We start from the raw sequence: 12,584 nt of genomic DNA, 5'->3' as shown, positions 1-12,584 counted from the left end.
GACTGCGCATGTCACTGTTCAACAAGCTCGTTAGCTGGAAATGGGGCTCTATTTTTGTCTTCACTGACGAGGCAGTTAAGCCGATGTCTAGCTACAATATCGCAGGAAATTCCTTGAATAATATTTTCTTTCTCAGTTAGTCTTGATATCTGATTTTCAAAACATTCATCAATACAAATTGAGAAAACAGACCCCGGAGGCGCCATCAAACACGATCAATCGTGTCATCGCAGACCACCACTTCTTATTGTTCCAATCAATAATTGAATACCTTGCAGGCACTAAATTGACCGTCATTTTGAACTGTGGAAAAAAATGGTAAAAAATGCACCAGAATTTGTGTGCGCATGGAATATGATGAACTCTTTTAAAAAATATCCGCATGGAAATTGTTTGCAATCGTTAAGTAATGAACAATAAAAAAATAAACTGTGAAGATTACTTAAAAGAAATGTCTCAGCGAGTTCTGATTTACACAGATATCTTGTGTCAGTGAGATCCTTTCTGCTCAATACTAAAAGTATGGATGATCTCTGACCTTCGGATGTCCTCAGCCGGAAAAGCGGGTCTAAGATTTGGGTCTCTGGACGAAATACTGAAGTGTAATGAACCGGCACTTAAATGAAAGCAGCTTTCTTTTGACCTTTTTGAGTGTGTGGACGAAATATTAAAGCGTGGTCATTTAAATGAAGCCACTGCGCTTCTGTTTATCATGTTGTACAAGGTCGATGATTCTCATTACATGGGATAAAACTGAAATTTGCACAGTACTTTCCTGCGGTACTGTTTTTTGTGCTGTAACAGCTAGTGGTTTTAACGTTTGACTTTAAAGGTACTTATTAAGTATGACCCATTCAAATGTAAGCCGTTGAATAGTACTATCCTATGGTGCTGTTTATTCTGATATTCTATACTCCCCGCAAGGTGGTTCTAATTTTTACGAAATCCTGAAGTGTGACCTTTCACGATGTGGTTTTAACATAGGAGTTTGAGGTTAAAGTTCTAATGTGGGATCATTCAAACGAAGGCTGTTGAAAACTGCTTTTTTGGTGCTTTTTTTTTATGCTGACAGGGGGTGGTTTTAACTTGTTAGTCTGTAGATGAAATCCTAAATTGTGACCATTAAAATGAAAGCTTCTGAGCAGTACTTTCTTGTAGTGCTGTTTATAATGCTGTTCAAGGTAGTTCTACTTTTAAGTTTGTGGATGAAGTTCTAAAGTGTGACCATTCGAATGAAAACTACTGAGCAGTACTTTCCTACTGTGTTGTTTAATACGCCGTACAAGGCGGTTCTTAGTTTGAAGTCTGTGGATAAAATCATACAGTGTAACCATTCAAATGAAAGCTACCGAGCAGTACTTTCCTGTGGTGCTGTTTATAATGCTGTACAAGGTGGTTCTAACTTAAGTCTGTGACCATTCGAATGAAAACTACTGAGCAGTACTTTCCTACTGTGTTGTTTATTACGCCGTACAAGGTGATTCTAACTTTTAAGTCTGTGGATGGGCCTAAAGTGTAACTATTCAAATGAAAGCTACTGAGCAGTACTTTCCTGTGGTGCTGTTTATAATGCTGTACAAGGTGGTTCTAACTTAAGTCTGTGGATGAAGTTCTAATGTGTGACCGTTCAAAAGAAACCTACTGATTAGTACTTTCCAGGGGTGCTGTTTATTATACTGTACAAGGTGGTTCTAACTTTTAAGTCTGTGGATGAAGTTCTAATGTGTGAGCATTCAAAAGAAAGCTACTAAGCAGTACTTTCCAGGGGTGCTGTTTATTATACTGTACAAGGTGGTTCTAACTTTTAAGTCTGTGGATGAAGTTCTAATGTGTGAGCATTCAAAAGAAAGCTACTAAGCAGTACTTTCCTGTGGTGCTGTTTATTATACTGTACAAGGTGGTTCTAACTTTTAAGTCTGTGGATGAAGTTCTAATGTGTGAGCATTCAAAAGAAAGCTACTAAGCAGTACTTTCCAGGGGTGCTGTTTATTATACTGTACAAGGTGGTTCTAACTTTTAAGTCTGTGGATGAAGTTCTAATGTGTGAGCATTCAAAAGAAAGCTACTAAGCAGTACTTTCCTGTGGTGCTGTTTATTATACTGTACAAGGTGGTTCTAACTTTTAAGTCTGTGGATGAAGTTCTAATGTGTGAGCATTCAAATGAAAGCTACTAAGCAGTACTTTCCAGCGGTGCTGTTTATTATACTGTACAAGGTGGTTCTAACTTTTAAGTCTGTGGATGAAGTTCTAATGTGTGAGCATTCAAAAGAAAGCTACTAAGCAGTACTTTCCAGCGGTGCTGTCAAGGTGGTTCTAACTTTTTACTCTGTGGATAAAGTCCTAAGGTGTGACCACTCAAATGAAAGCTACTGAGCAGTACTTTCCTGTGGTGCTGTTTATTATGCTGTTCAAGGTGGTTCTAACTTTTAAGTCTGTGGATGAAGTCTTAAAGTGTGACCATTCAAATGAAAGCTACTGAGCAGTACTTTCCTGTGGTGCTGTTTATCGTGTTTTAAAATGTGGATTTCGGATGAAATCCTAAAGTATGACCATTCAAATGATAGCTGCTTTCATTTGATAGCGTTATGCTCTATTATATTGGGAAATAAAACATGCGTTGTTCAACTGCCAGTTTCTTCCATCTGAAACTTCAGTAGAATGATCGAACTTTCATTTTTTGTGTTGGCTAACCGTTTCACATTTTGGAATAAAACAAATAAAGTAAGTTTATTCGTAGAATCTAGAAAAGTCACTTTTTTGAACCCCATCAGACCATTTTTATTGTTGAAGAAAATACTCAGTCAAAGACAAATTTTATCACACGTTTATTTAAAGCAAGACTAATTTGGTTCTTGAAATTACTCTTTAGAAGGACGACAAAAAATTTCGCACAGTCTAAGGGATCAGTGACATGCAAGTTCACTTGTTTTCTTTTCCACTGTACACATAACTATTAAAAAGCAGACAAATAGATATGAGACAGTAAAACGTCGTAGATAATTTCTTGCATGGATCAGCAAAGTAGCCTAACTTTACTCAAGACCTGTTTGACTGACACTTTAGTGGCCAAATAATAACTGAAATGAAAAAATAAACAAACAAAAACAAAACGAAACAACAAAAATAAAATGAAAATAAAACAACTGAAAACAAAACAAAATGATAGATTTTATGCAGCTTTAAATGCCTGTAGGCAGTGAACTTTACTGCTCGTTTAGGTAAACCCCCGTAGTATTAAAAAAGGCAGAACAAATTGCAGCGATTTCTCCTAGCCCAAATTTGTTTCCAAGTTCATGACAAAAACGCTTTGGTTTTTAGTCAGTTAAAGTGTCCAAAGTTCGGTGTAAAGTTAGGCTACCTGCTCTTTCGGTTGCTATGTATGAAAAAGTAGTTTGAACGATACTCCAGAAGTTCTAAACGCAGCCTTGGGAAAACGAATAAGGAAGTCACAAATTACTATTTTGATATCGTTCTTGTCTGGATTTTGCGAATTCTTTTTCCGTCTGAGAGCTGTAAACGTTTTTCCACATAGCAAGCATTTGATCAAGATAAGACCTGTCTTACTGAGACCTATTCAGTTACTATCAGCAATCTGAAATCCACTCTCAGTCAAATACAGAAAAAGCGACCAAAAATAATGAAATCACTAGACTTCTAAATAATTAGGTAGGACTGTGCAAAAAAAAAAAATAATAATACTCCATTTAGGGCGGTGCCTCCTTTGTTACTGCGCATACGTTTTACGCATCTCGAGTTGGTATAGTTCCGAGAGATACGGTTTTTTGTAGGACAGTGCTTAGTAATAAGCCGTTTATGACTATACGGGAAAAGGGTATCTTAGCAAGTGTTACTGGAATACAAAAAGAAAATTAGGGGTAACCACGCATTCTCAGAAATAATAAAGCTTCAATTTCGACAAAACTGTCTTGCGTTGTTATGTATTTCAGTTAAATCTTTTAGGATCGTTGTTGCTTAAATGCGTGGTTACCTCCAGCTTTCTTTTTGGATTCCAATAGCCCGTACTAAGATCCGCTTTTCCCACATAATCATTAGCCGCGCCAAAATATCTCGGTATTAGGAGGCACTGTCCTTAAAAGAGGTATCAAAACTGTACTCAGTGTCGAAAACGCCTTTTAGACCCTTGCCTCAACGATTGCTTAGGACGGCTTTCTAATAGCTCCTTGAAGTAAAGAAGCAAAATTGCAGTCATCAACAACTGAATCATTGTCAATAATAAGTAGGGAATTTTACGTAAAACAAAAAATCAATTTTAAAAACCCATGAAGATAGCGTTCACAATCATGCAAGTGATCGTACAATAAGCTATCTGAAAATAGAAATACGATTTTAACTGAAAGGCGTTTTAAGTTTTTCTTTCCGATATTGGCATGCACGTTGAAAGACTTTGCAAGTTCATCGAGAAGCGCTAAAAAGTCGTCCTTTGCAAAATCAAGCAAACCGTTATATTTAAAGATCAACTTTTACCTAATGTACGGTCAATGTTTGTAATCATGATGAAGTTCAGTGTCCGTTCTTTAGGATAGACAGTTCCTTAGGTATGATGATCGTGTCACTCATACCTGAATTTGTACTCCACGACCCGTCCGGTATAGGACGCTCCCTCTTCTCCAAAGAAGACGGTGTTACCTTGCATTGTGATCACGCCCAACTGGGATCCTTCTGGTACGACCTCTTCAGTCAACAGGTGTGCCCCAAACATCAGCTCCTTCTGCTCTTTCAGGAAGCGCAGTGCGGTGATCATGCCGTTTCCGAATCCTTCGTGGCCAAGTTGTGTTCCCAAGACCACAACAGTATCGCGGTCATCTTTGATCATGTCGTTGGCGTACAGCGACCCTGACATTGTAACTGTTGTGATGTCGTCTTTGTAGCACATCTCGTTGACCACTTCCACCACCTTTACCATATCGTTCAACTTCGGAGAGTGCAAGGACAAAACAAACAAGTTGTCGTTGAGGTGAAGAGCGGATTGGATGAAGTAGTCCACGTTGTCCATGTTCAGGATACGCTTTACTGTGACATGCGCACCAGGCAGACAACTGTTTTCGATCTTCAGCAGCTCGCTATTAGCTCCTTGCTTCACCAACAACATTCCGTGGACATCAGCATAGTAGGAAAGACTGTTGGTAAACAAATGCTTCAAGTCCTCCATTTTCATTCCGCTGCGGAGGAGGTCAATTTCTTCACGTTTGGTTATCACCCTGCCGTCTTCCCTGACTTCATGCATTTCAATGCGGCCAAAAGTCGAGGCATCGGTGATGAGAACGCCCAAACGACGGCTGCCGCGGCACACAACCAGGTCTAAAACCACATCCTTTTCGGTCAGTGTCTTGGAGGTCAGCTCTTCAGAGTGCTTACGAATGGCAAGTTTAAAGCCTTTGTTTTCGTCGCCGTGAACCAGTGCCATGGTGTTCTGGTCGAGCATGTCCATACCAACAACTGTGCTGTCCATGGTAATCAACGTCTTCAGGCTTGGACCATTCGTGACAAATTCTAAAAAGAAATATAACAAGAATAAAATTAAACATTCGTAAAAGGGACGAAGATATTATAAGACATCGTAAGAACCCAGATAGCTTACAATTGCATCTGGACTTTCCAACCAATATTTGGCCTCTGTAGTAGTTATGAGAGATTTTATTAAATACTTAGTCATTGGTGTATTGTAATATTTGCTAAGAGAATGTTTGAAGTCTTCCCACAAGCAATAGTCTATTTTACAGTAAAAGATCACAATCTAGTTTCTCCTCACAATAACAGAATGGCGTCAATAAAGCCGGTAGATTTTAAGGAAATTTCGTTGTTACTGAAAAGTAAATCATTGTCGTCTTCGTGTTTATGTCCTTTTTTCACAAAATTCAATGTATGGCAATCAGTAATATATAAGGTAAACGAAAGCAAATAATAAGTTTCATTAAAATAACGAGGGCAAAAAAACTCGAATGGCAATTAGCTAAGAAACCCGGCTCAATTAAACTAAGTCACAACGTTTAAGATATTCGAACTTCTGACCCATTAAATTGTGTATAATCCACAGCCTTTAATTCTCAAATGAGGTTTTTAATATTTGAGTCCATGAAAAAATCCTAAAGTGTGGCCATCCAGGTTGAGCCGTGATTTTCGTGTGATGATGTCACGTTTAGTTTGCACATTTTTGGAGTATGAAATTTAGCTGAATTTACATTGACAAATACCTGTTGGTGGCTTGCAGTCTTTCACTTTGCCTTCATCTACCAGCTTTGTGCAGTACTTGGAGAGGAAAACTGTCAGACGCTGCTTCAGTTTCTTCAAGTCGATGTCTGTGTCTCCAAGGAAGTCTTCAGTGAGAAGTTCCGTCAGTGATTTCAATTCTACTTGGATTGGCATTGGGTCATCAATACTCTTTGCAGCCCAAGTGGACGCATCGCCATCAGGAGGGATATCGGAGCCTTGTTTCACTGTGGTCTTGCTTGTTCGAACTGACTCAAACCTCTCTCTCTTTTGCTTCTCAGAACTTGTCTCTGTGGTTATACCAGCAGCAAAGCGACCGGAAAGCCCTGCAGCTGTGGCCATGTCCAGACCTTCGGAAATCATCTTTTCGTACTCATCAGTTGGTATTTTGCTTTCCTCGCCAAACTTGGATCCCATCACCACACCTGGTACGAAGTGCGTGCCATACTTGCTGACCAAAATTCTTAAATTCTCATCTGAGAGGTCTTTATCGCATTTCTTCAGCGAAGCCATGAATTCATCTGAGAACTTTGGAGGACGGTCCATGGAGATCTTGCCAGTGTAGATGCTGCAGGCAGTCTGAGCATTAATGTAAGAATAACCAGCTTTTCTCAGTTCTTCAGTCTTGTGTTGAACTGTTGTGCTTGCTTTAAACGCCCATTTCACGGAACTCACTTCAGGTACCACATTGTTTGTTAATAAGTCATTAATGTAAGATGCTTCATTCCGATTCTCTGAGGAGATGAAATCAATCTTGCAGCTGACAATTTTGAGGAACGACATGCCGTCTGGAATCAAGTACTTTTGGTCAGATGTAGTTAGGCCTCTGTCGAAGGTAGACTTGAATATCGGCAGGCGAGAAACACCCGGATCACGTCCGTCTTTCGGGTCTACGATCGGGTTGCCATACAGGAGGTTGTAGCCATGGAAAAGGTAGTCCGTGTGTGGTATCACTTTGATGTCATTCACTTTAGACTTGGGTAGTGTGATGGGAAGTCTGGGTGGGATCTGGAGCACTTCGGTTCCACAGTTGGTCAGAGTTTTTCTTGCTATTGCCATGTCTTTTCGTGGCAAGGAGAACAAAATCATTACAGGTATCTTGAGGATCTTTTTAATCTGACAAATCAGCAAAGCTCCTTGTTTAGATGGGTGTATGTGGGAAAACATGAGCATAGACTTCGCTTTCTTGTAAGAGCGTAAAGCGCCGTTGAGTGTGACTTGTTTGTGAATGGTGTATTCTGGGGTATCTCTGGTGTCCATTGAGCGCGCCACAATGTAGTTCTGTGCCTTTGTAGTAGGTGGCGTTACAATACTGCTGGGGTCGAGGAGAGGGCTTGATGGTCCTTTGGGCCCCTGCGGAATGTACTTGAAGTCTGTTGTCTTCACATCTGGTAACAACTCATCGAGAATCCAAACAGCACTGAATTCTAATTCTGAGCGGCTTTGTGGGACAATGTTTGGGACCTGTTCCTTCAGAAAGTCGAGAATGTGGCGAGGGACCCTTGAGAACATGGGACTTGGAGGAGGAACTAATGTCTTCATTTCGCAGGCTGAAAAATACGTAATCAATCCATTCAACATTTGTGCTGTCAGGGTTAATTTATTGCCAAGAAGCTCTGCTTATTGTCCTACCTAGTATTTAAGATGTATGAAGACAGTGTAAAAGCCGATCAAGGTTTTGTAGATAGCATATTTGGGCCAGTACAAGGTGGTTGATGAAGTTAAAAATGGCGAATTTCCTCCCCCTACATCCGTCTCAAGAAAATCCAGTATAATTTTGTCCCCACTCTTTATCATCATCATCATCATCATCATCATTATTATTATTATTATTATTATTATTATTATTATTATTATTATTATTATTATTATCATTTATTTTGTTTTGGAGGGGCAGTGTAGGACATGTAGTTGGTTTTTGTTACGTACATAGTGAATGCCATTTTGACCCACCACACTTCGTTTTGGAATCTTATGCGCAGTTGCCTTAATGCCTACCATATGCTTTTGTTGTGATTTTTCGTTACCAACCCAGGTAAAAATAATTCAGAGCATTTTTCCAAAGGAAAACCAAACACATAAAAAGACTGTTAGCTTACCCAGCCCCTCTCCCCTTCCAAAAACCGAAAATACTCTTCAAATTTCTTCAATCATTGTTCACACAGAGGTAAAAAATTTTTGGCAGACAAGCGATCACTAAACAGAAAAAAAGTCGAAAAATTGCTAACATACCCACCACGAAACGAAAGATTCATTTTAAAATTGTTGCACTTGATAACATTAACAAGTATTTTGTTCAGTCGGATTGTGATTATAGCTTCTTCACTTTTTGGAAAAATTCGTGATCATGTGCTTGCTCTAGATTCAGTCTGATCATGCAGACTGAACTATATTTTGCAGGGAAAATAAAAATATTCAAACCGAAACTCTTTTCTTCATCCAGCTCAGACTTATTTTAAATGTAGCTACAGATATATTCAAGTTGTACTTACCGCCAAATGTGCAGGCCTTGAAGTCTCTACCAAACTGATCCTTGATTGACGTTGTGCTCCCATAACAAATGAACAAAACTAGCAGGAAAGGCAACTTCGCCATGATGACCTGAAATAAGTTGATTAAATCTTAATGAAATGCTTGAAACCTTGAAACACATTACACAAAGTTGGTTAAACTAAGTAAAGAATTTTTACTGATATTAACTAAGGTTACGGCGGAATTGTGTTCTTGATGATTGTTTACAATGAATCGTTAGGAAAAAAAAACAAGAGTAAACTCTGTTTCAACGTGTAAAATAGCGCGCGACATATCACAAGTGAAAACCCTATTTAGCCATTTATTACAATGACTATCAGTAAGTATTTGCAATTACAAATTTCTCAGGATAAAATAAAACAAATTAAATTGACCGTAAAAAGCCTTTTGCCTCGGTTGCGCATGCGAGGGAATAACGTTCCTCAAACATGAAAGATCTCCATTTTGGACAAATAATTTTAACCGAAATAGAAAAAGCATAGCACTACCTTTTAATCATAAGCTGTAGACGAATGCTAATGAGCAATACTTTCCTGTGGTGGTGTTTTTTATGCTGTACAAGGTGGTTCTAGCTTTTGAGTCTGCGGATAAAATCCTAAAGTGCGACCATTCAAATGAAAGCTATTGAGTAGTACTTGAATCCTGTACAAGTAGGTTCTAACTTTTGAGTTCTGCGGATAAAATCCTAAAGAGTGACCATTCAAATGAAAGCTACTGAGGAGTACTTGGATCCTGTACAAGTGGGTTCTAACTTTTGCGTCCGCGGATGAAATCCTAAAGTGTGACCATTCAAATGAAAGCTACTGAGTAGTACTTGGATTCTGTACAAGTGGGTTCTAACTTTTGAGTCTGCGGATGAAATCCTATAAAGTGCATTGACCATTCAAATAAAACCTTTTCGTCAAGTTGCACTTACGGTGTCCGTGTTTAGGCTTTTCTGTGGTATTTTACAAAATGAAATTTGGGATTTTTCTGGATTTCTATCAGTAGCGCTCTGGCGGGAGTGAAACGGTAAAAGAAATTCTTGTTTTACAACAGAAAGATGTCCAACAGGGGGAAACGGAGAAACTGAAGGCAAAACTAGTTGGACTTAAACGATAAGGAGGATGGTTTCTAAAGAAACAATGGTACTGCCTCGGTGGGGAGTGGAAAACAGACCAAAAAAAGTACATATACTGTACTCATTGCTTCATAAAACATAGCTATTTACCTTGTTGCGATGGTTTCTTGAGCAGTTTTCTTTGAAAGACAATCAGCTTAATGTGAGAACACCTGAAAGTAAATAAACGAATTAAATGGAATCATTCTACTACAACTATTAACGACAAGCGAAGAGTTAGGGTAAAAGTAAAGCAATGATATTAAATCATTTAAAATATTAAATGATTGTTATTAAAATACAAAATATTTTAAAACACTAAAATGCTCAGGATTTTTTTTCGTCTCAGTACTAATGAGGCTACTGTTCTGTTACATTGGAGTTGATGATTTTGATGATCTTTGGCACCGTTTCAAAAGATTAAAAAATTTTCTGGAACACCAATTCCTGTTATCAACAGAGAAAGAACTATGTTTCTTCGTAAATAAATGAAAAAAAATAAAAATTATCAACCTTCAGCAAGGGAACCGTTTTGAAAGTCGCATGTATATGTTGAATGCATCTTTGAACATCAAATGGAAAATGGCTAACTTTAATTTCCCTTGTGCGGAAGCGTCTCCTAACTAAGTCATAACAGAGAACAGAAAAATAATCGAAATTTTGACATAAATGTTTTGCACTGTATTTTGGCCCTCAAAATATTCAGGAATTTCGCGCGAATCAGTTTGTCTTCTATATCGTCGATGCTTTTAAAGATCAGTTAAGAACAATTTGAAAAAAAGGTAAAACAAAATTGGGAATGATATTACAATGATGAGAGAAAAATAGCAAATAAAATATTATACAACTTATTACATCAGTAATCGAAATGCAAGAAGAGAAGTAGGTTCTTATTTTGAACAAAATAATATTCTTATTTCTAACGAAATTATAGAGTCTATTTAACTTACCAAAGATGATCTCAGAAGGCAACCTTAGCAGAATGATGACAAGCTCATCTGTAAAGACTTAGTGGAGTTCATGAATTTATAGCTGGTAAAATAAGATCATGTGTAACGGTACGTGCAACATTTCATTAAGTCGCGATTGCGAAATTGATAGACTAAGGCTTTAATCTACATTTAATGCGATTTATCGATAATAAGATTGGTCATAGAGTCATCATCGCAGTTAGTTAAACATTCCAGAAGCATTCTAGTAGAAATTGAAAGCTTTTGCTAAAAACAAATTGAAAATCGAACAACACTCGAGGAAGTTGTGCTCATTAACTTTTTTTTTAATTTCATCCACAGAGTCAAAGTTACAACTTAATTTGCATTATCTAGGAAGGAAGGAGAGAGCGTTACTTGTCAAATATCGCATTAGACTCCGTGGGTTTTGTGAAGTATTTGGGGGAAGGGCTTGGGGTGTGGAGAGGGTCGATACAGGAAACGATGAAAATTCGTCTCTACAGGAGGTGGGGACGGGAATTTTTTTCTAGGGTCAGTATACGGCTGTCATGTTACGGCATCGAAAAGTCTCAGAAATTTCTTGTTTATTCCCCAATAGAACAAGAAAATAGGTTATTATATAGCTTTTCTAATCCGTGCCATGCGAAGTTTCTTGGGGTTATCATTTACATAGTGCTGTTCAAATACGGGCTGAGAATCCAGGGAAACCTTGTAGCATGATCAAATGAAAACTGTTTTTTAGGGGAGGAACCAGTTTCGGTCATGAAATCTTTCTCAGATCAGACAATTTTGTCTGCTAGAGATTAAGCTTGACGGAAAATCGAAACCCGGGCAGACGATGAAATGAGTGCTGCAAGGGTAGAACATTACATGATACACTTATTTCTCTCTTCTCCTCCCCGATCTAAGCAACCTTTTCAAGTGGATTTATTAAAAGGTTATTAACAGCTGTTTACGCTCCCATATTCTATTCCCTTCACGATGTTCTCAGCTTACGTATTAGTTTTAATCTCCGACTAAATATTGGACGGTCCACGCGACCCAACCTCCAGCTTCCTTCCAATGCAGTCTCGCCTAGTTCACTTCTAACATTCCAATGGCCTTTCATTCCTCTCTGGAAAAAAGCACTGCGCTGTAAACAATTTCCAAAACACTGTTGTCTTGTTTCGTGTTTCTCATGACATACCCTAAAGTAGTGATTGTCTATTAAGCAGTATTTTTTTTAGGTCATGGCTATTAAAAAAAAATTGACAAAACGTGCGCGTGTGGTTATCAGAGTAACTGCAAAAATTATTTGAATAAATAATAGTTTCCAAAACTGGTCTCAGAGCTGTAAATAGTAACAACAAAATTAGAAATTAAGTTAGTTTATACATGATCAGCAAACAGTAGTGTCTTTAGCTAAACATGCCAAGAACGTGCCGTGCTAGGGCTTCAGTTGTTGTTCAGTGCTAACAATAGAATGGCATAAGTTATTTTTTGCGCACTTTAGTCGTAAGGGCCTATTTTTTTTCAAAGTCATTGTAGCTTGGAGCTATTGTCGTAGTATCTGGTTGTTCTGTGAATCTTTCATAGTCACGAACTATTTTCTTGCCATTGTTAGCGCTCTTGATGTTATCGCTCCATTTTTATAGCCACGCTACGTTACATAACTGTTGTCTATTTATTAACGCTTCGTGTATTCCATTTTTTGTACATTTTTTCAAAACTTCCATCACGATGTGCAGGCCTGAGCATGTCTATGTGAGCCAGGCCTCCAAGGTATCATTTTCTG

At 38.2% G+C, this 12,584-nt stretch overlaps 1 protein-coding gene across 1 annotated transcript; it reads right to left on the bottom strand.

The window, feature by feature from the left end:
- Positions 1 to 4,450: 4,450 nt before the first annotated feature.
- LOC146459970 (uncharacterized) lies at positions 4,451 to 10,855 on the bottom strand. Its single transcript, XM_085088629.1, has 5 exons — positions 10,811 to 10,855; positions 9,972 to 10,033; positions 8,722 to 8,830; positions 6,214 to 7,779; positions 4,451 to 5,512 (listed from the first exon to the last, which is right to left on the bottom strand). Exons 3-5 carry the CDS (start codon positions 8,822 to 8,824, stop codon positions 4,572 to 4,574), a joined length of 2,610 nt encoding a protein of 869 aa, XP_084944755.1. The 5' UTR covers positions 8,825 to 8,830; positions 9,972 to 10,033; positions 10,811 to 10,855; the 3' UTR covers positions 4,451 to 4,571.
- Between the last annotated feature and the right edge of the window lie 1,729 nt (positions 10,856 to 12,584).

Source organism: Pavona decussata, unplaced genomic scaffold, assembly GCF_977016875.1.
Source record: "Pavona decussata unplaced genomic scaffold, jaPavDecu1.1 SCAFFOLD_215, whole genome shotgun sequence".
Lineage (NCBI taxonomy): Eukaryota > Metazoa > Cnidaria > Anthozoa > Scleractinia > Agariciidae > Pavona > Pavona decussata.
The sequence above is the reverse complement of the archived record's forward strand: the minus strand, read 5'-3'. Positions and strand labels throughout refer to the sequence as shown.